This window comes from Alternaria metachromatica (assembly GCF_023757995.1).
Source record: "Alternaria metachromatica strain BMP 0045 chromosome Unknown scaffold_57, whole genome shotgun sequence".
Classification (NCBI taxonomy): Eukaryota; Fungi; Ascomycota; class Dothideomycetes; order Pleosporales; family Pleosporaceae; genus Alternaria; species Alternaria metachromatica.
The window spans coordinates 1-20,918 of NW_026055548.1; the positions used below are offsets into that span (position 1 = coordinate 1).

The window sequence follows — 20,918 nt, forward strand, 5'->3', positions numbered from 1 at the left end:
GGTTGGGGGATTGCCGAATTGTAGGGGGGAGGGGGAGGGGGAGGGGGAGAGGTGGGGGGAGATTACGGTTGAAGAGGCGATTTTGGAGGGGTATAGGGAGAGTTATGGGAGGGCGGAGAAGTGGAAGAGGGGCGAGGAGGAGACGAAGAAAGGGGAGGGCGCGAAGATGGATGTTGGGGCGCAGGAGGTGGTTGTTGCGTAGGTTTGGTGAAGGAGACGTGGGTCGTTACTGCAAGTAAATACGCGACAGTATATTATGCTTGTGACTTCTTTTATTCGTACGAGTATCTTCTTGTCTAGGTTATCGATGTTGCGGAAGTTGTGAGTAGCTTGTTTCGCTCTGCGTTATCGCAGTACTACGGGACGAAGTGGGTGGCGAATGAAAGAGGATGCGTGGTTACCTAGGTACCTCGGCGATATCCACAAACACCGCATTAGACGCCAAATTGATGCTTGTTAATTGAACACTCATCACCATGATACACACAGATTCGCACGTGCTGATCCGAGGTTCGCGCTGCATTCCATGTTGAGAATTGACCGGCAGAATTCCGCCGGTAAAATCTGGCCGCACTTTTGGCCCCCAGACGCTTACACGCGAGAACGCCAACATCTCTGATAGCTTCGCATTGGTCCGCAACATCGTAAGGCGAAAGTCTGGACAACATTTTGGACAGATCGGCCTCGAATTACCCTGTTATTGGTATCTTGGTGGTGCTGTAGACCCTCCGGCTTGCATATTAGCGGCCTATTAATAGGCCGCGGATAGAAGCGAGAAGCTCTTGTACACTTTCTCCCTAGGAGTACTCTATACTTAGACAGCTGCCTCTTCAAATGCCTAAAGGCTGGTCTCTGGCTCCGGCGCGTCATCCACCAGGTAACCCTAGACCTGCCCGTTCATGCTATAGTAGGTTGTGGGTAGTTTGTGACTGGCCTGGTCGTATAGCCTTACATCTTTATCAAAGTAGCACATGCAGGATGTTGCTGTGATAGAGATGCTACAAGTGTGAAAGGACATTAGATTGCATATAACCATCATCGACATTGTCTTTTGGGTATACTTGGCCGCGGATTAAGCACGCGAAGGATGATACCGAGGAGCTGGTGACCGGTTGCTGTGGCTTCAACACCACAGGGAGTGTAGATGCCCTCTGAAGTGGTATCGCGTCGGGCGGATGCTGATAGCACGCTAATTGCGCGAGGTACCGTCTCCGGGGTATGTGATGATGATATCCAGGAAGTCGTCCACCACATCCGCCGAAGATTACCACACAGTTTCTCATCGTCGCCATGGTCGCCCAGCACATTGACCCAGATATGCTCACAAAGATGTGTCAGTTCACTAGCACATACTATCGCCAACCATATCCCGCTCTTGAAGAAGTACAACACACAGGCGCCGGCAAATACGTTCTCGTTACCGAAGCTTCGGAAGAGATCGGCCGGGCAATCGCTTCATCGTGGGCAAAGGCAGGGGCCGCGGGTATCGCCATTAGTAGTCGCAACGAAGACGATCTCGAGCCCGTCATCGTCAGGCTGAAGCGACTCAACCCCACAACACAGGTCCTGGCCATGGCTTGCGACACCACAAAATCGGCCGAGGTCGCCAGACTCTTTGATGCGATAAGAGAGGAGTTTGGCCAACTTGACGTAGTCGTCGCAAACGTCGGTACCGCACATCTCAGCAGGATAGATGAGACCGACGACAACGACGAGTGGTGGGCTGATATGACAACAAACTTCCGCAGCACACATCTTCCCGCCCACCAATACATCCGCACGTTTGGTCCGGCACCAACCGGAACATTCATCTCCATCACATCCGGTGCGGGTACGGTCGTGACACCCGGTCTCTCTTCCTATGGCATTGCGAAACAAACCGACCGCCGGCTCATCGAGTTCCTCAACGTCGAGTATCCAGATATGAAGGCTTTCTCGCTGGATCCTGGGGTTGTGAGGACGGAAAGGACGAGCGATATGTTCAGGCCCTTTGCGTTTGATAGTCCAGAGCTAGTCGGCATGTTCTCGGTTTGGCTGGGTGGAGGCAGAGCGGACAGGCTCAAGGGCAGCTATGTGCATACGACATGGGATATAGAAGAGTTGGAAAGAGAAGCAGACGATATAGTCGGGCGGGGTATACTAAAAGACAAGTTTCCAGGGAGCTTGCTGGTACAAGAGGGTGTAACCTGGGGAAACCAGATCCCTGGATCGGAAAGACATGTGTAACTCCTCATTGCGAGGAGATTAAGCATGCAGATGGATGGTCGATCCGAGAGCTGCCTCGCACAAGAAATGCGAAACCGATGTTGATGCCACCTTGGTGCTGCTGAAGCCGTGATGTCCCGATGTGTGCTAATAACCTCGAAGCTACAAATCAACAATGGTGTGTACTGGTCCGGCCAGACGCTTCTCAACCTCTTCCCATGATGCCATCCGCCGCTTGTCTTGACTCCATAGGGTACCACCTACTCCGTGATTCCATATCCAGGCATCGCATAATATGATGTCGTCCTCGTCGCCGTAAAAGCTGACAGGTACATCAGCTTCCCAGATACGCACTGTATCTTGATTTGTCCAGTTCCGGGTCTTGTTTGGTGTCCGATGGTTCGAGTTCACATCGACCAGAACAACGTCCAGGCTTTTCCCATCGTATGATCTGAATATTGTGTCGATGGTTTTCGCTGCTAGGTTGACGGGTCGCATCATCACAAGCGTTTGCAAGGATGGGGTCTTGAGACAGAATGCTATTTCTAGATCCGACATCTCTTGGGTAGTGATGGCAAGCCGTTTGAGATTGGGCGGTGGGTGTCGAAAGTAGTTGACCACATCGTAGCTGACAATGAGCTCTTCAAGGTGCAGCATGTGTGAAAAGACCCTGTTCTCGGTGATATGTGGCCTAATTTGCTCAACCTCACTTGGTGGTGCATAGATCGGAGAGAGATCTAAAGCCAGTCTCTTGAGTGAAGTTCCTGTCAGATTGCACAAATCTATGACCTGGGGTAATCGCACCAAAGGCGTGTAGTTCCCTTCGATCAGCCTGTGCACCTCAGTTGGCGAGATGAATATTGATGTTATATGGCGGAGTGCCTGGGCTTCCGTAAACAGTTCTTCGTTTCGCCCGGCTTCTCCATAGTTGAGAGCTTGTGGGTGATGCCCCAGGTTTAGTCCGAGTGTTCTGCGAAATCGCGCATAGGTCGTGCAACTGTCCAGATACAGACAATGCGAGTAAAGATACTGTGTTGCTATAAGATAAGTGTTGCGCGACACCAGAGTGAGTGCGCGCAACGTCTTGGTGATGATGTTTGACGGTGCATACGCTACGGGATGCTGGCCGTTGTGGGTACCCACAAGTTGATCGAGAACGTTGAGGAACAGCTCTAATGGCAAGCTGGCGAACCCTCGCGATATGTTCTTCGGGAACTCAGCCTTTTCCATTAGTTCGCTAGCGATATTGAGTAGATATGTGCAATCTCGAGATGGCGAGAATGAATTTTGGTGATATTGTTGAGCCTCCTTACGTCATCACCTTCCCCGCTCTCAGCCCCTACGCTAATCTTCATAAAGTCTAGTCTGAGAGCTAATACTGAAATGTACGAGCGACGTACCTAGGTACGAGCTACGGCGGCGGCCGTGGCGTCCGTAGGCCCCGTGATCAATCTCTGGAGTAACATCGTTACCCAGCGCAATTCGGCCGACTCAGAACGAAGCGCGTTCTAGGGTGCGCAAGGCCTCATTCGGGGCAACAACACATCCGAGCCATTCGTAGGCGGGGGCGGAGAATCTGATACACCGCTCCGCCCACTCCAATGCAATACCCCCTCATCAATCGGCTTCGACTGACCAATTGCGCGTGTTTGTGCTCGTGTGCCCTCCAGGCCTCCTGACTGGTCGCGTCTCATGGTGTGTACTCAAATGCGTTCAGACCCACTGCTCGGCCGATATCATCCATGCTTTTCATCGGCAGCTTTGAGCGAATGCAACAAGTCTCTCATTGTGCGGAGCGAGCGTCTGTCAGGTATGCTACTTCCAAGCCGGCGCAAGAACTGCCTTCCAGGATGTGCGTCACCGTTGAATCAAACAACCACCGCGAAAAATGAAGGGCCGTTCACGACTTGACCTCCACATCCCGCAAGTTTTGCGATATGTAAAGGGTCCACGCAGCTAGAAATTTGAGACAACATACTGCAAGTTGGCTCACAAGTCCACCCCTCTACTCAATCGAGAATTATACCGATAGGAATTGCGATCTCACTCGGACTTCTTCAAGATGCCATTTCAGCGGGGCGTCTTAGCCGCTCTCTTGGTGGTACTGGCCTACATCATCAGGGTACAAGACTCATACCAGACTCCTTTGCGTCAAGACTAACAACCGAAGATCGTGTGGACAGGGCTCACAGGTCCACTGTCAAAGCTGCCAGGGCCATGGTATACCAAGTACACCAATCTCGTCCTTCGTTACCAGACGGTTTCAGGCAAACGAATCTTCTACGTGGACAATCTTCACCAGCGCTATGGCGGCGTCGTACGGATCTCGCCAAATGAGACAGCCATATCGGATATAGCCGGTGTCAGTCAGATACACAAGATCGGCGCTGGGTACCTGAAGTCGGACTTCTACTCGTCTCTCCTCCCAACTGATACACCCGGTATATTCCCGATGCGCGATCCGTATGCCCATGCCGCAAGAAGAAGGCTGTTTGCCCGACCCTTCAGCAACACCAGCTTGAGCAGCAACTGGGACGTAGAGATTAGGACGAAAGCGAACCTAGCTGTCCAGAGGATTCGACACGACGCAATGGGTTCATCGCAAGGAGCCGATGTCCTCAAATGGTGGACGCTCATGGCGAATGATGTAATTGCTCACCTCAGCTTTGGAGAGAGCTCCGAGATGCTTGAGATGGGTAAGGTATGTAACTCAGCCTTCTTCAGTCTTGCTATGTATGCATTTTCTAACAACAGAGGTAGCAAACACCATACATCGATGCTATTCAGGCTGCGCTTATTTGCGGTATCATTCGGTCTGAAATTGGAACTACCATCTGGAAACTTCTCAGTTGCCTCCCCATCAAACGGATAAAGTTCCTCTACTCTATCGATGATGTCCTAAACGAACACGGCGAGCGGGCGATACAGAAGATGCGCAGTGAGGGTGGCAATGCCAAGAATCTCTTCAATCAAATGATGGCTGCTGGGGAAGACAGTAAGACTGCCGCACTTTCGAATAAACACATCAGGGAGGAAGCGGCCGGCTTCATTGTGGCCGGATCGGACACTACCGCGGTGACGCTCACGTATCTCGTCTGGGCGGTTCTCAAGCAGCCAGATCTGCAATCTCGACTCGAGAACGAGATTGCAGAACTCAGCGAGGAGCTTACGAAGGAAGAGCTTGAGACTGCGCCTCTATTGAACAGCGTCATTGCAGAGACGTTGAGGCTTTATGGCGCTGCTCCTGGCGCTTTGCCTCGGGTTGTACCGAAACAGGGCACTGTCATAGGCGGCCATCACATCCCCGGCGATACTGTGGTCAGCACTCAGGCTTACACAAACCATCGCGATCCTTCCGCCTTTCCCAATCCCTACAAGTTCGACGGTCTTCGCTTTCTGGACAAGAGCATGATGTCAGCACATCAGAAGGCGTCATACATGCCCTTTGGAGCTGGCTCGAGGGTGTGTATCGGCATACATCTGGCGTACATGGAGCTCCGCTTAGGAGCTGCCCTCTTCTTCCGCAATTGTCGCGGTGCCAGAATTGCCGACTCGATGAACGATGAGATGATGGAGATGGACAACAACTTCTTGATTGCTCCCAAGGGTCATCACTGCTACATCACCCTGGGATGAGGAATCTCAACTTCAGTAACCCGTCCGTCTTTCTGGTAGTTGCGGAGTTTTTTAAGATTATCTATTAGCCTTTGCATCGAATGTTGCACCCGTGTAGGTAGGAAGTAAGAAAGTTCTACGATTGTTTGCTTCGCGAGGGAAATTATATGCACGATGAAGTGAGCGTTCCTCAATTCCACTCTGCTTCAAGATCACCAATCTTATCCTCCGGGTACAAGGCATTCCATTCTTCTGCCAGCTGAAGCGCCAGATGCCGACGATCGCCCAGCAACCCACTGTTGACGACCCTAAACAGCTTCCTCGCGATGGCACTCTCGCGCGAAAGACCAAATATGATGAACTCTTCTGACGCTGCGCTCCTAAAAGCTTGCTTCAACGTCTGGAATCTTCCCTCAGGCGGCTCGTATGTTGCCAAGTCTTCGTCTCTCTCGTCCATCGAGTGACCTACCCACGCCCAGAACGGGGGACGAAGGGCCACAAACTTGGGTGCGAAGCAAGCCATATCCCAGTCTACGATACCTGTGATCTTCACAGTCTCTGGGCCTGTGATCTTAGCGAGTATATTGCGGGGAAACAAGTCGCCATGCGTAAGATGGAAGCACTGCCCCAGCCATCCGCGCCGATCCAGAGCTTTCGCAACGGCGATCGTGATTCGCCACATGTTCTTGTTTCGATTCGCACGTCCAATCTCTTCTTCGTACTTCTGCCAGCGTTGGCAATGATCAATCAGATACCCAAAAGGTGTTTGAGATGGTGCTGGATTCTGGCTGGGTTGAGCGAAGTGTGGTCGTAACTTCGCTTCTTTGTCCGTTGGAACGTTGAATTGATCCAGTGCTATAGCTGAGCTTCCTGAGGTCAAGTTACTCAGGGAGATGAAGCCAGCCGCGGGCGTCGTGACGGCTGCAATCTTTTCCACTGTTTGCGTAATCTGCTGGATGGCCGACGCTTTCTGTTGCGGATTTAGCTCTAGCCACAATGCATGTAAGTTCTTACCAGGTAGTAAGGTCTGCAGGGTATATGGCCGTCCCAAGGCATTTCTCGGACCAAGATCGTACTTCTCAATTTTGGGTATGAGTAGCCCTAGACAAGAGCTGATAACGCGTTGTGTAGCAATGTCGCCAGCAACGTCGCTCACAGGAGGACCATTCATGTCTCCCTTCTTGTCCCTTGGAATTCTCAAAGCAAACTTACGGATTCGTGGAGGTATACGAAGAAACCTTGACACTCTAGCGCTAAAGTCGATCCCGGAGTCACGTCGTTGCGCTTTGTCTTGTAACGCGACAGCTACGACGATGTTGAAAGAGCCCATTCCAAGTACTTGGAGTGAAGACTCTTCGATCTCGCTCTCAGGGAACAGATCGGCAATGAGTTGCAGAATTCGAAACTTCAGTCTCAAGACTGTTTCTCTCCCTTCCAGAAAGCCTATACCACCCTCAGTGAAGATATTTTCGTCGTCAAACAAGCGGCGTAAGGGGTTCTCACTCTCATATCCAGAAGTTGTCAGTTCATCGTTGCTCGGGATGCGATCTGGGAGGTATTCTCTAGCCGCTTCAATGCAGGCGATGTCAACTTTGCTAAGCCCTTGAATTGACATGTCGAGATTCGCCATTGAGTGCGGCCTTGATGGTTATACGAACTTCAATGTTCTTATCTCCGCTACTGATGAGTTCATAAAGAAAGGTTGTGCAGATAGTTTTGTCGATATTAAACTATTGTGTGCATTGTGAACTGAGTCGCAGCGATCGCTCGAATACGAAGATCTTTGTAGGCGCACAACGTCTCTCCAATAGTGTGATGAGAGTGAAACAACATTGCGCTGTGTAAGCGATACAGCTTGTGAGAAGATAGCCAACACAATCAATGCTAAAATGTCTCATGACACATGGTGTTGATAGCTTTTGTCTGGTATTACAATCACTCATGGGCTTACGCCAATCATCAATTCGAGGACCTTAACGTAAAATTTGAAGCTTTGAATCCTCAAGAGATGTACCTTGATGACACAGTAGTCGCATAGCTAAATAAAAGTGAATGCACGTATCTTAGAGAGCTTATAGAACCAAAGAAGTACATTTAAGTCAAAGCACTGAGTATTTCACATGTCGTGTTAGAGAGAAGGCAAGATGTTCAATACGAGGAAGGGACTAAGTGATTCAGTATTGGAATTTTCTTCAAATATCGAAAACATGTAACTGCTACTCCGTAACAATGGGCTCGTCTTCTTCTGCATCCGTTGTAGACTCAATGTCTTTACCAGGCTCATCGTCCTCCGTAATCTCATCGTCCATCGTAGTCTTATCGTCCTTTGTAGGCTCATCATCTGAGTCAGACTCAGCCTCAGAGTCGGACTGCCAGTCAAGACGGAACCGAACATTATCCTCGGGGTGGAGTTTGTCCCACTCTTTTACAACCGCTTTCGCCTCATCATAGTTCCAGCTACCAGGCATTCCCTTTTGCAAAAAATAGAACATACGTCTAGCGAGCATTGCCTCTGGTGCAAAGGCAAAAAACTTGTACTTGTCGGACGCATTGTCGAGGAACACTTGCTTCAATATCCTGTCCTCGTCGGTAGCCATCTCCACGTTCGCCACGCTCTCGTCATCTTCATCAGCGCTGGCCATGTCGGCAGGCGTCCAGAGCCAGAACGGTGCTCTATAGGCCATGAACTCCGGGGCAATGATGGCCGTGTCCCAGTCGATAACGCCTGAGACCACCGCCTCGGTGTCACTACGTACTTCTGCGAGGATGTTGTAGATCTTGAGATCACCGTGAACGAGTACGCATGGTCCATCAAGAAAGCCTCGGTCGTCTAAAGCTCGCACGATGTTTGCGAAGCTTTTCCAGATATCATCGAAACAAACGTAGCCATCATGGGTGGTGTCATGTACGCTCCACTGCCTGCATCGCTCCCACATCCAGTCGAAGGCGTCGCAAGTCGTAGCGGGCTCGGGCTTCTGCCCTTCACGAGATGGCTGTGGAAAGTCCTGGGTGCAGACTGGAGAATTTGAAGGCCTATTGAGGTTTTGAGTAGATAGGTCGCCGACCGGGCCTTCCACAGAGGCAATGGTGGGAGCGAGAGCGGTGATCTCCTTTGCGAGGTGCTTCTTTTGCTCCATGTTGAGATCGTCCCAGATATTTGTCGCAAGGGTGCGACCCGGGAGGTGACCCTGGACCATGTATGGTCGTTCGAATATATTCTCAGCGGTAAGATCATAGCTCGCAACCTTGGGGATAGGTAAAGGCAGCCTGGAGCCAACAGTCTTCAGGACTGCAACATCGCGCTCCATATTGTCGGCCATGTCTTTCGCACAATCCTCATAGTCATAACCCATCCGCGGGATGCGCAGAATGTACTTCTCCAATCGGGTGGCGCCCTTCTTCTTGCGCATGCCCAGACAGGACAACAGGAACCAGGCCAAGCTGAATTTCCTGGGTTTTGACATAAATGAGACGCCGACGACTCGGTTGAAGGACCCACCCTTCATCTCAGTGACCGTGATATCTTTCGGGCCTCGCTGGAACAATTTCGCGGCCAGTGCAGGGACTTTGTGCTGAAGCGTCTCGAATGGTTCCTGGCCGTAAATAACTGTATCTGCTTTTAGAGATGAGCAGACTAACGATTTGCGCTGCTGCTCGTCATTGTCATTGTTCTGTTTATCTTGGTGTTGCGCGCAAGTCTCTTCGATAGGCGCGTCGACACAGTGTGGCGCATCCGAGACAGGTACCCGCGAACCCGCAGGGTCGGAAGAGCGAGGTGACATGGCGCGGATGACGAGTATGAAGAAAGGTTGTGGTGTAGGCGAAACAGTCTTTAAAAGGCGTCGGGGCGCATTGTTGTGGTGGGTCTCTTTGTTTGCCAAACGCCAAGTCTTGTCGGTGCACAGGGTCGTTTCCTTCGGAACAGTCACTGCAGTGGCGGTGTGAATGCTCAATGTGGTTCACTGTCTCAAAGTCAAGTCCCATATTGTCGCAACGCGTTTCGTGAAGCCTGTGTATATAATGTTCTGCATGTGCAGTACGACATCTGCAACCCTGACAAGTAACCCAACCGTAATACAATCCCTAAACAACCACAGAACTTACTCAGGAATCTCCTCGACACTATCTTTACAACGCTATCAGAATGGGTAAAGGCGGCGAAGGAAATCAATACTATACTAAGGGGACTAAGAAGACCCATCACTGTCCTGGTGCGAATGGCCGGGTGGGCGAAGAGAGTCCTGGCAATTGCGACTGGAACACAACTGGGGTGCGATACTGCAAGAAGCACCAACTGCTGTGTCTTCAGGGTTGCAAAAAAGGGACTCACTTAAAGAACCAGACTGGCTGTACAGCATGTTTACGAAGATGGGGGCGCGATGACAAAGCGGAAAGGGAAGCCAAAGAAAACGACAGAGCGATGGAAAAGAAGAAAGAAGCTGAGAGTTTCTGGAATCCGCCCAAGGACAGGAAGAAGGAAAAGAAGTAGATCCATAAAGACAAACGTGTATCATTGAGGTACGACAAATGGATGGATAGATGGATGGATGAATAGTTCACGGTTCAGAGTATCTCGGATAGACTTGCTTCCGCGGAGGTAATGTTGGAGTCTCGGGTAGATTGAAGGCATGCCAAGATACCTTACAGTTCGCACTCTCCCCTTGTACGACTTCCGATGTGATGTGACTTGTGCGTTATGAAATGATCGCGGAGCTAAGGAATCTCCCTACTTGCTGAACATCTCATTATGACACCCGTGCGAATGACACAATTTGTATTTGGCCTCGTAGAGGCCACTTCCCCCATTGACTAGACTCGGTCCCGATGCTCTCTGAGACGGACCAGAACAACGGGAGGGTGGTCACCCATATCTCTCTTCATGACGTCCAAAATCCCAGAGGCCTCCACGAAATCACGCAGGCGTTCATAACCGTAGTTGCGTGCGTTGAGGTCGGGCGAGATCTTGCTGAGGTAGACGCCGACGTCGGCTAGATGAACCCAATTGTCAATGTCGCTCCTGCAACTATTCACGGCCCTGGACAAGCCCTCTACTGCTGACTGATCAAGAGGCCTTTTGCCCAGCCTGGGAATGGTGTTGACGACAGGGTGGGAATCGACGAAGCCGAATGGGCGGTCCGCAAGTGTCGTCTCTTCGGGTGGGATATTGAGTACATCGAAGTAGGTAAACTTATCGCAAGCGGCAATGAACGCGTTGTTTGTCTTGCGTTCGCCAAACCCAAACACGGTGACGCCCTGCTCCCGGATGCGGGATGCGAGCCGGGTGAAGTCGCTGTCGCTCGAGACGATACAGAAGCTGGAGAAGCGGCCAGTGTACAGCAGATCCATTGCGTCGATGATCATAGCGCCGTCAGTTGCGTTCTTGCCCGTGGTGTACGCAAATTGCTGGATGGCCGAAGCTTGGTGGTGTTACTAGATACCCGTCAGCTATTGGATGTACAAAAGGGCGGGAGGAAGGAGGCGCAGCAACCCATGTGCCCTGCGCTACGATGGAAACATGAATGAACTCAGCTCAGCCTTTGCGCTTGTTTCAAACCCACACATACCCAGTGTTCCTATGCCTTCTTCGCCAACTTAACCCTTAGTGTTGTTGCGTCGTTTTCCATCCAACTCGTATCCCGATATAGCACGCGACGATCAAGGTCCATACCAAGACATCGACCCCGGCCAGCTGCCGCGTCGCTGCCCCACTTCAACCGCTGGACCCTGAATTGCCGGCGCGTGGGCGTCAAACGTCATCGCGGTCACGACTTGCTTACGCGCTCGCGGGCTTTTGTTTGGCCGTGAGGCTGCGAAAGGCGGGCTGCCTGAGGCTTGGGTTGCACAAGAGGCAGCTGTGCCGCCTACGTACGTCTGCGACATCTGCTCGTCACGCACCTTACCTTTCGACACACAGCCGTGAAAGCGACGCGACGAGGCTGTGAAGTGCGCATACGACCGCTACTACAATACTCCTACGAAGAAGTCTCTGTGCATCATATACCGACATCGCGACTCCCTCCGCCATACACACAATGACAAACCCACCACCCACCATCTCTCCTCCCCCTCTCACTTCCACTTCGACCATCTCCCCGCCACCACCAAGCGACCCCATCTCCCCCGTCTCCCGCACCTCTACCTTCCCGCATAAGACTAGTCCAGCAGTCTCTAGCCAAACACCCTTGATCGACACGAATACACCCGCGATAAACGATGCGCCTGTCGAGTTGGACGGTGGTGCGATAACGCCTGAGGAACTGAGGAGGCGTATGAGCACATCGGGATATGGTTTGGGAGGCGTGAGAGGCTCCATGCGGTCGCCGGATGATGCGGAGGGGATTGATGCAGAGTTTCTGGGTGAGGGGGTGGATGCGGGGAGGGGTGTTAGGGAGGTATGTCCATATCCGTCCGCTCCTCATGAGAGTTTGGGCATAAGGCGCAGCTACGCGATCGTGGCTGGCGGGCATGCGAGAGGGTTAGAGCATATGGCTGACATGCTACTCCTAGAAACGCGCTGCGATGCTGGCCTCCCGCTCGAAAGACCCTAGCGTTATTGTCGATGTACCGCAGGAACCTACGGCTGAGGAGGTGGACGCTGCGAGGAAGGCGGATGCGCTGTTGCCGCCGGGGATGAGGGGAAAGATACCTCAGGCATGATGATGGGGGACTGTTCTCGATCTCAGTGCACGACTGGAGAGTGGTGTTACCATGCTGGACTTCGGAGCGAGGGTAAACTAGGCTTTACATACGCGGGATAGTCCTTAGATTTGGTAATCTACATCGATGCATGGTAGACCGCTGCTTGTCTTCTTCGCGTTCCGCAGAATTACCATGATTTCACATCGATAACCTTTTGGACAGTTCGTCTAGCGCACCGGCGAACGTGCACACCTCCGGGAAGTGTCTATATAAGGCTTCCCAGCTTCGCATTAGATTCATTCTTTCGACAAAACACTTCCTCCATTCTCCTTACCAAAATTGCAAGGGTCATGCTCATGTCCGCTGCTCGGTCTGCGCTTCTCAAAAGGTCACTCTCACCAACACATGTCCCGCCTCCCTCTCCGTCCTTTCTACAAATTCCAAATACAAGCCGGAAGCGTGGATGACTTTGCCGGCGGACGGCATATCAAAAACATGGACTGTTTTCTTCATGCAACTGCGACTGTTCTAAACGAAATTACAAAACGCGGAGACTCTATACCGCATGTGCTGCTTCCAAAATCGCCCGACCACTGACACATGTTGTTCGGCTGGCGCTGAAGCACCCCCGACCACCTGGTGCTTTCGCTTATAAGAGCCGCTTCCTGCACGGCAGTATCTTTGCTCACCACTACTCTCCAAAACTACTCTCAATTTACCAAAAGTTCTACTACACAAAAACATGTCTGCTGTTCCCTCCGACACCAAAAGAATTCAGAATCAAACTCATGGGGGTTTCGGCTGCGCTGCTGTGTCTTTGTGGACGGCACGAAAACACGAAATCCAAAAGCTCACGGTTGTTCGAGTTCGATTAAACCAAAGAACCATTGTTGCGATGTCGGGAAGAAGACCACCGGATCTTACCAAAATTTGGTCTCCCCACCCTTCATGTTGAATCTTCCCGCGACCGAGGGTAATTATCTCAAACTTGATCTCACTCTGCGCATGATCTATCTTGACGCCGAGCGTAAATATGTCACAAGAAGATTCACCTTCACTTAGTAATGTCTGGGTACTTGGACTCAGAGAAGGACACGATGACCCGAGCCTGCGTCTGGAGGTCACTACATAACCTTCTTTTCCTTGCTTCCAGACTCTCGTTCTTCAACTTCTTCCCCATTATTCATTACCAAAACGGATTCGGAGCTGGACCATGTTGCCGGCTCTCTTGTAACAAGTATCATGACCATGGATATATGCCTTCTTGCTTTGTTCAAAACAGTTTACCAACAGCTCATGTCCTTTGGGCAACTGAATCGCAAGCCTTAGATTCTGGCACTTTGAACTGCCACTAAAAAAAACCATGTTTTCTCCTCCCATGGCTCGGCTTCGCTGTCACAAGGCTGTTTCAGCCAGACATGGTGCATAAGGTCGACTTCAGGATGTTACCGCGCTCACAACTGACTATTTGCCCAATATTCAAAACTCGGATTCGCACGCCTCATGAGCTTGAAGTGTGCTGGGTATCTATACTCGTTTGTTCGCCCTCAAAACTTCATGCTCGGTTGTGTATGTCGCCTGTATTGTCAAAGCGCTCAAACGCCCGTATATTTTCCATGCATGCATCGCTGTGTTCCCCTCTTCCTCTCTATTACAGTACGGTGCCTCCTCTGCAAGCCCAAAAAAAAAAACGATTGCCACAATCCATGTTGGTGCGTTCCTTCGAAAAAGCCCCGTTCAGTCTTTCATGATTCTGTCTCTTCGGACATGAAGGAATTCAAGTAGAAGAAAATTCCAGATCAAGACTATAAAACACATGGGTTCGAAAGCCCGACCTTTGAACTTCCGTCATTCTGCAGTTCCAAAAGATCCAGGTCGTCAACTTCTTGGAAGAAGCACGGCACTTCGCATTTCCACACTGAAAGGTAGAAAGATCTCATTGACGAGCTCCAGCTCAAATATGTGTGTACAAAGTAATGGAAAAAGACGTCTCAGCCAGTCCTCTCTCAACAACACCCCGACCCCTACTTGCAGTTCGTCCCCTTGTACACGAAAGTCCCATCCGAGTTCTCACACCCACAACTCCCGTCCTTCGGACTCTTAATGCACCCAGCCCCATCGCCCTCTTCCTCGCCCTCAACCCCCGCCTTCGCCCAAAAGAACGTCCAAGTCCCCGCTTTCTTACCCATCTTTTGCCCCGGTGCACAGTTATACGCTTCACACGTGCCGTACGGCCACCCGTGGTTACCGTCGTACTGGTGGTCCTGAGTGAAGACGGCGAAAGTCTGGCCGGACGTGCGGGTGTTGTGGCTGCATTCTGCAGCTTGTATGGCTTTGCTTGTTTTGATAGCTAGCATGGAGTTAGTGAGTGGGAAGACAGAGGGGTGGGGATCGTACGTGAGCAGGAGGGGGCTGAAGGGTAGCTGCCGTTTGTGTTGGAGGTTGCAGGGTCGAGGGTTGCTGTGACGGCTGTGGCTAGCATGAAGGCTGCTGCGATAGAGTAGTTGGTGAACATCATTCTGATGTAGATGCTGGGTAACGAGCGTGTGGTGTTGTGAGTATGGGGTGAAGCGGGTTTGCTTGGCCACAGCGATCGAGTATCATATATAACAACAACCCCATTCTCATCCCCTGCCACTTCCATCACGGTAATGTGTTTTTCCATTTACATGAAAAGGACGAGTTGATCCACAGACACACGTACCACCAATTACGCAGTGTCAGGAAATTTGCGGTCTGGATGGTCTTGAAACGGACTAGACAGGGGTTGTGGGGGCGCAAAGCCACATCACATCTTCACATAGAGTGGAGGTGCATCGGATGTTTCGTGCCGCCAACGGGCCGAGCCTACTAATCTTCAATTCCTACTTACTGGTTCCGGTGCTGCGACATGCTGCAGCGTGGAGATGTTCATGTGCCCGTGGAGGCGAACCTTTGCGTCGACGATGAGATCGGAAGATTTTTGTAAGGTGCTTGCAGCGTCAATGACCGGCCAGGTGCATTCGCAGAACTTGTTGTCGCACCGGGGGATCTAGTCTGGAGAATACCTAAGCCAGTCACTATGGAGCAGGCTGTTGGTGTGAGCCTCGTAGCTCTCACGGCCGCGCAAGCGATATGGTACCGGCTGGGGCTGCAAGCTCCGTTTGCTTACGATCGCGACCAAGTCTTTCAAGAGCACCCAGACTGGAGGGTCACACACAACGAAGCAGATGGACCTGATATAACCAACGTTCTCATCTACGGCGCATCAACATCAGTGGCACTATATGCCGCGCATATGGTAAGACTCAGCGCTGATTCCAGCGGCAAAGCTATCAGATTGTACGGCGTCGCTAGTGAAGCTCGATGGGAGTCTCTCAAAACGAAGCCCTACGGGTATAATGCTCCCGTGGAATATCGAGACCTCCGTTGGTCAGGGCGGATCAGAGAGCTCACAGGAGGTGTTGGCATTCATTATGCATTCGATTGCATCTCTGAGGGTACCTCCGTCGAGCGCATATGTTCGACCCCCGCACGCAACGGAAAGGTAGCCATTGCCCGATCTCGCGAAGGCAGAGCTTGGAAGGCGCCCAACATTTCGGTTAAGCCAAGTTACGGCGCAGTGTGGGAGGGTTTGGGCGAAGAGGTCGAATACCACGGCTTCACTGTGCGACGATCGCCAACTGCGCGTGGGTTCGCGGTGGCGTTTTACGCATGGCTCAACGGTCGTATGGACTCCGCGTTGAGTCCAGCTCCGATCAGATTGATGCCGGGTGGTCTAGAAAGCGTGGTTCAGGATGACTTCCAGTTGCTTGTTGCGGGTGGTATGGAGGAAAGACGTGCCATCCGCACTGAACCGTGGATGCGACCTGTCAGCGCTGAGAAGCTTGTCTACGGTATCTAAAGGTCTGTCAAGATTTGTCGAAGTGTTGCGTCTTGCCGCGTAATAGATTTCCTCTCGACACTCGCATTCCTTGTGATGCAATCAAATTGTCGTCCACACCCGTGGACAGCCAGCCCGAGATAGCGTCGCGTAGTGCTGTTGCGAATCGGTACGCGTAGTCGCGTGACATGACCTGGCCAGACCACCGAGATGTGTGCAATTACGCGTGCACGAATCTCCCCGGATGCATCATGTGAGAAGTGTCAATAATTCGTGTGGAATGCGATGGCTGGGCGACGTTCGCAATATTTGTGGCGTTGTTGGTGATGGTGTCATTAGCTTCTACGCGAGAAGGGGAAGTCGGGGCCGCTGGCGGTGGGGCTAGCTACTTCTGCATCCGAGATCATCCCACGATTTCATTAATAAATCGACACACGCGACCCCTGAGGATGAGTTGAGCTTCCGTGCGACGTTTATAGGCACACAAAGAGCAGCGTCAATAATTCTTTGACCTCATGGCTGCATCGGGCAGAGCGTTTCACGTGGAAGCGCAGTAAGGAGCACCCTTGCGATGCACCGCTTTGTTTGCGTCGCCTCGGCGGCCTACGACAGCACTGCCTTTGCGTCTGATGATGGTTTGATGCAAACATGCTAATGAGGCTTGATCATGGTCGTGGTCGCACCTTCATATCTGGTCGCTCTTGTCCTATCGTCATCATTCATCGATCAAAAAATCCAACCTAACATAATGATACCCGCACTTCGAGGAAGAGACGATGGCTCATGTCCGGAGGGAGGCGTGTTCTACAAGTGCAACGACTTCCGTGGCTGCTGCACGATAGACCCATGCATGCCAGGTAGTACCTGTCCTGCCGACAAGGACCGGACTCCAGGCCGATGTACGTACACCCAGTATGTTGGGCGTTTGTAAGAGCTGACCGTGAGTAGCCTCACATCCATTATCGCCTACCCCAATTACATCGGTCTTGATGATATCGATCACCGCGACGATTCCTTCGATAGCTTCTCCAACGGCCTCTGGGTCATCCATTGATACTGGGTCTACATCCAGCCTAGAAGAGCCCTTGTCGGAGACTGTTACATCCAGCTCGTCAGACACAGCGACACCGTCTATCAACGCACCAGTATCAGCTGGCCACGCTCAGTCGTCAATCGTAGCGCCCGTGGTCGGCGCCGTGCTAGGCACAGTCATCTTGTGCGCATTGCTCGCCGCTATACTCCTCTACCTACGAAAGAGACGGCGGACGAAGGTATACAAAGCAGCCACATATCCTTCTCCTTTAGTCGGTGACGATATGACATCGCAGTTATCAAGTAAGTCCACGCGTTACGCTTCGATCTTCAGTACATAGTGCTGACTGCATCCAGGGAAAGCATCCACCCAATTCCAGCAGAAAATCGCAGCGCTGTATAGAGCAGACTCGATCACGGAACCAGAAGATCCACCCCAGCTGGACAGTCGAGAGATAGGCCAGCATGAACTCCATCGCAACGACTCGATGGCACGTCTCTCTGAGCTTCCCGCTGAGCCCATACCATGGCCAGGCCATGCTGCCCACGGCTAGTCCTTTCTTTCATCATGATCATATTAAACCAGAAGCCGCTGTGATATATGGAATCAGCGAGATGTGATGAATATTGTAACTGTACGAGACGCAGGCGTCGAATTTAGACGGAAGAATGTTATGAGTCAATGTAGTAATACTGATCACAGCATCAGATGAGAAGGAGATGTACGATACCACACAACATTTCAGATACCCCATAGTTCAGGTAACTTAGAAACTTCGAGATTGCACCAGCACAGCACATGGAGTTCTTAGTGTGATGTTTGTTAATTTTCGTTCTAGCCTGCGACTGCCGCAGCTGACCAATCACCGACGACTAGCCCCGCTGACGTCACAGTCGGGCAGCTACGATCTCACACCTTTCCGTCACTCGCGCATGCCTAAATCTGCGCCAACTTTACCCGTTCGCTTTCCAACGAGAGATTTGAATCAACTCGACTCAATATACTCTAATCATCATGTCCGAAGACGGCGCGCCGCCTGCAGATTCGGCAACACAAGCAGCACCGCCTCCCTCGATACCCCGCTATTTTCGAAATGATGCGCCGTTGGCACGACGAGATCCTCACAAGCAGCTGCTAGCGTCATTGGATCGATTGATTACCGACTATCCTCCGCATCATGTACCCCCAGGCGGTGGTCTATACTACGGACCGATTTCGGTAGCCTACCTCTTCTATGCCCTGCACAACATCTACCCGGATCTTAAGCTGGATGACTACCCCTTGAACACATGGTCTGCGGCTTACATCGAACAAGCTCAGGCTCATATCAAGGAGTTCCCGCCACCATCTCCCAAGAAATGCGGTATCTCCAACGACATCATGTCTCTGCTTGCCCTGTACGCCGTGACTGCACAAGACCCAGACACTGTAAAGGAGCTCTGCGATCATGCTGCAGTCATGCTTGAGGATGAGACCTCCAACGAATGGCTATACGGTCGCGCTGGCTATCTGTACCTCCTCCGCTTGGTCCGCGGGGCGTTCGCTCACAACAAGGACGTGACCGAGCTCATCGAAGACACGGCCGATGAGGTCATCGAGAACATCATGCAAAGCCCGCGTCCCTGGAAGTGGCATGGGAAGGCATACGTGGGTGCCGTTCATGGCGCAATCGGTATCATTACACAGATCGTGCTCACCGACCCTTCCTGGGCGTCTAAGCTGGAGGCCGAACTAGGCGCCTTGCTCAGCTATCAATACGAGAGCGGCAACTTCCCTTCATCTCTCCCACCAGGTCGTGACAAGCTTGTTGAAGTCTGTCACGGAGCACCGGGTGTAGTCAATTCCATTCTCTCAATCCGAAAATATTTCCCAGGACTCCGAGATCGCATGGATCGGGTTGTCGCAAAGGCTAGAGAATGCATCTGGGAAAGAGGCCTGCTCACCAAGGAGCCATGTCTCTGTCACGGCATCACCGGGAACGCTCTCGCTCTAGACGGAAAGCAATTCGAACACTTCTTGACGTACACCACAGGCCATGAGATCAAGTCGATGGCCAAAGACGGTATGCTTGAGAAATCGGAAGACCCATCTTCCTTGTGGTGTGGCGAGGCAGGTCGTGCCTGGGCCTGGGCGGTCGCGGACAAAGATCTGCCAAAGACACTTCTCGGATATAACGACATCTAAACCCACGAACGGGTACTTCCAGTATTTCGACTGGCACTTTGACGATACACACGATGTAATGAACGAGATGACCGCCAGGCGGTTTGCGCATGTGGTCCTATGCGGAATACTTGTATCAGGATGCACAACGCAGTCAGCTACGGCTAGCGGCACGAATGACCTGTATTAGCGTCTTAATTAGGAACCATTCAAATCAGCAATCAACTATTTCCGGAGTCTTGCAACGTTCCACTTCCATGTATGCGAATCAGTTTGGCTTATCCCCCGCCGTCGGTCGCCGTAAGCATCCGCTAGGCGCGTCGGTGCTTTGTGGAGCCTCAAACGGCACGATATATTAACGGAAAAGCTAGGATTGTGGAGACGATAATCGCGACATCTCCTTCAGCGGATTCATTTTGGGAAATCTCCGTCAGTCAGACACGTAGCCGCGCGGGGTACACAGCATGTTGCGCATTGCTCCACGCGCCGTGCAACATTGAATGCAGAGATCCGCGGGTGTTACCGAACGCCGACAAATGGCCCTACCATCTTTTGTCTGTATATTGAGTTGTGGATTAGGCTGAAAAGCTTATGCGTCGTGCGAACCATATTCAGCGTTGACAGACAGCATGCGTTCCGAAACCGCGGTCGAAACTATGTAAGATTGCTTGCGGTAATGTATCCGGCTGATGTTTCACACAACGGCAATTCGCGAAAACCTTGGAGCGATGTTATTCTGTGCTCCTACGACTTGATAACTACCGGTGCGGGAGAGACGAGGTCGTGATCAGAAAAGCACATTTCTGGCACGTCAACAAACCCCTTGACGATGCTTCTTTCGTCGATGCACCTTCGACTCAAACATCACACGCTCTCTTTCTATCTCAATCGCTAGCTTTCGCCCTGTAATTTAAGTCGCCAACTGTCATCGTCGCATCTCTCTTTTCCGCTTCTAGAAGAACGCCAGCGGGAAGGTAAACTTACAACGCACCCGCCACGCCTTCTCTCATACTGCGTTGCTGCATTAGCGGTATATCCTCCCATAGCAGCGGGCAACTCACATTTCTCGTGCTGTATTTCTCGTGTTCATCGCGTCACAAGGTGAGTGCGTCACATTTCACCCAGCAAATTCCTTGGTTCAGGGCACGTTTTCGCTACCACATCTCTTGTCATCACAACAACAACACAGGTCTGAGAGGCCAACAATTCTGGTCCACAATACGCTCTGCTGGTGTATTGCATCCTATGCGACATCCAGTTGCTTTCATCTTGGGCTCCTAAACCTAGTATCACAACTGTGGATGACAGGCGCGATCGTCACTCACTCTCACCGCATAGACCTCAATGTGGCTAGTCTGTTTTACACGCAGGGACTGCAGGCTCTGATGTACAAATACATGT

The 20,918-nt window shown here is 51.7% G+C and overlaps 9 protein-coding genes across 9 annotated transcripts; 4 read left to right on the forward strand and 5 right to left on the reverse strand.

The window, feature by feature from the left end:
• Nucleotides 1-1,290: 1,290 nt before the first annotated feature.
• Nucleotides 1,291-2,226, forward strand: J4E83_010946 (uncharacterized protein; the record flags this gene model as incomplete). Its single annotated transcript, XM_049337824.1, has 1 exon — nt 1,291-2,226. The coding sequence occupies one exon, from the start codon at nt 1,291-1,293 to the stop codon at nt 2,224-2,226; it is 936 nt and encodes a 311-aa protein (XP_049183034.1).
• Nucleotides 2,227-2,367: 141 nt separating this feature from the next.
• Nucleotides 2,368-3,435, reverse strand: J4E83_010947 (uncharacterized protein; the record flags this gene model as incomplete). The annotated part of the gene is made up of 1 exon (XM_049337825.1): nt 2,368-3,435. One exon carries the CDS (start codon nt 3,433-3,435, stop codon nt 2,368-2,370), a length of 1,068 nt encoding a protein of 355 aa, XP_049183035.1.
• A 1,222-nt stretch (nt 3,436-4,657) lies between these two features.
• Nucleotides 4,658-5,841, forward strand: J4E83_010948 (uncharacterized protein; the record flags this gene model as incomplete). Its single annotated transcript, XM_049337826.1, has 2 exons — nt 4,658-4,906; nt 4,966-5,841. The coding sequence occupies 2 exons, from the start codon at nt 4,658-4,660 to the stop codon at nt 5,839-5,841; spliced, it is 1,125 nt and encodes a 374-aa protein (XP_049183036.1).
• A 169-nt stretch (nt 5,842-6,010) lies between these two features.
• J4E83_010949 (uncharacterized protein) lies at nt 6,011-7,450 on the reverse strand (the record flags this gene model as incomplete). Its single annotated transcript, XM_049337827.1, has 1 exon — nt 6,011-7,450. The coding sequence occupies one exon, from the start codon at nt 7,448-7,450 to the stop codon at nt 6,011-6,013; it is 1,440 nt and encodes a 479-aa protein (XP_049183037.1).
• A 586-nt stretch (nt 7,451-8,036) lies between these two features.
• Nucleotides 8,037-9,602, reverse strand: J4E83_010950 (uncharacterized protein; the record flags this gene model as incomplete). Its single annotated transcript, XM_049337828.1, has 1 exon — nt 8,037-9,602. The coding sequence occupies one exon, from the start codon at nt 9,600-9,602 to the stop codon at nt 8,037-8,039; it is 1,566 nt and encodes a 521-aa protein (XP_049183038.1).
• Nucleotides 9,603-10,629: 1,027 nt separating this feature from the next.
• J4E83_010951 (uncharacterized protein) lies at nt 10,630-11,312 on the reverse strand (the record flags this gene model as incomplete). The annotated part of the gene is made up of 2 exons (XM_049337829.1): nt 10,630-11,237; nt 11,309-11,312. The coding sequence occupies 2 exons, from the start codon at nt 11,310-11,312 to the stop codon at nt 10,630-10,632; spliced, it is 612 nt and encodes a 203-aa protein (XP_049183039.1).
• A 3,171-nt stretch (nt 11,313-14,483) lies between these two features.
• On the reverse strand, nt 14,484-14,974 carry J4E83_010952 (uncharacterized protein; the record flags this gene model as incomplete). Its single annotated transcript, XM_049337830.1, has 2 exons — nt 14,484-14,809; nt 14,857-14,974. 2 exons carry the CDS (start codon nt 14,972-14,974, stop codon nt 14,484-14,486), a joined length of 444 nt encoding a protein of 147 aa, XP_049183040.1.
• Nucleotides 14,975-15,520: 546 nt separating this feature from the next.
• Nucleotides 15,521-16,342, forward strand: J4E83_010953 (uncharacterized protein; the record flags this gene model as incomplete). The annotated part of the gene is made up of 1 exon (XM_049337831.1): nt 15,521-16,342. The coding sequence occupies one exon, from the start codon at nt 15,521-15,523 to the stop codon at nt 16,340-16,342; it is 822 nt and encodes a 273-aa protein (XP_049183041.1).
• A 2,026-nt stretch (nt 16,343-18,368) lies between these two features.
• J4E83_010954 (uncharacterized protein) lies at nt 18,369-19,538 on the forward strand (the record flags this gene model as incomplete). Its single annotated transcript, XM_049337832.1, has 1 exon — nt 18,369-19,538. One exon carries the CDS (start codon nt 18,369-18,371, stop codon nt 19,536-19,538), a length of 1,170 nt encoding a protein of 389 aa, XP_049183042.1.
• Nucleotides 19,539-20,918: the final 1,380 nt, after the last annotated feature.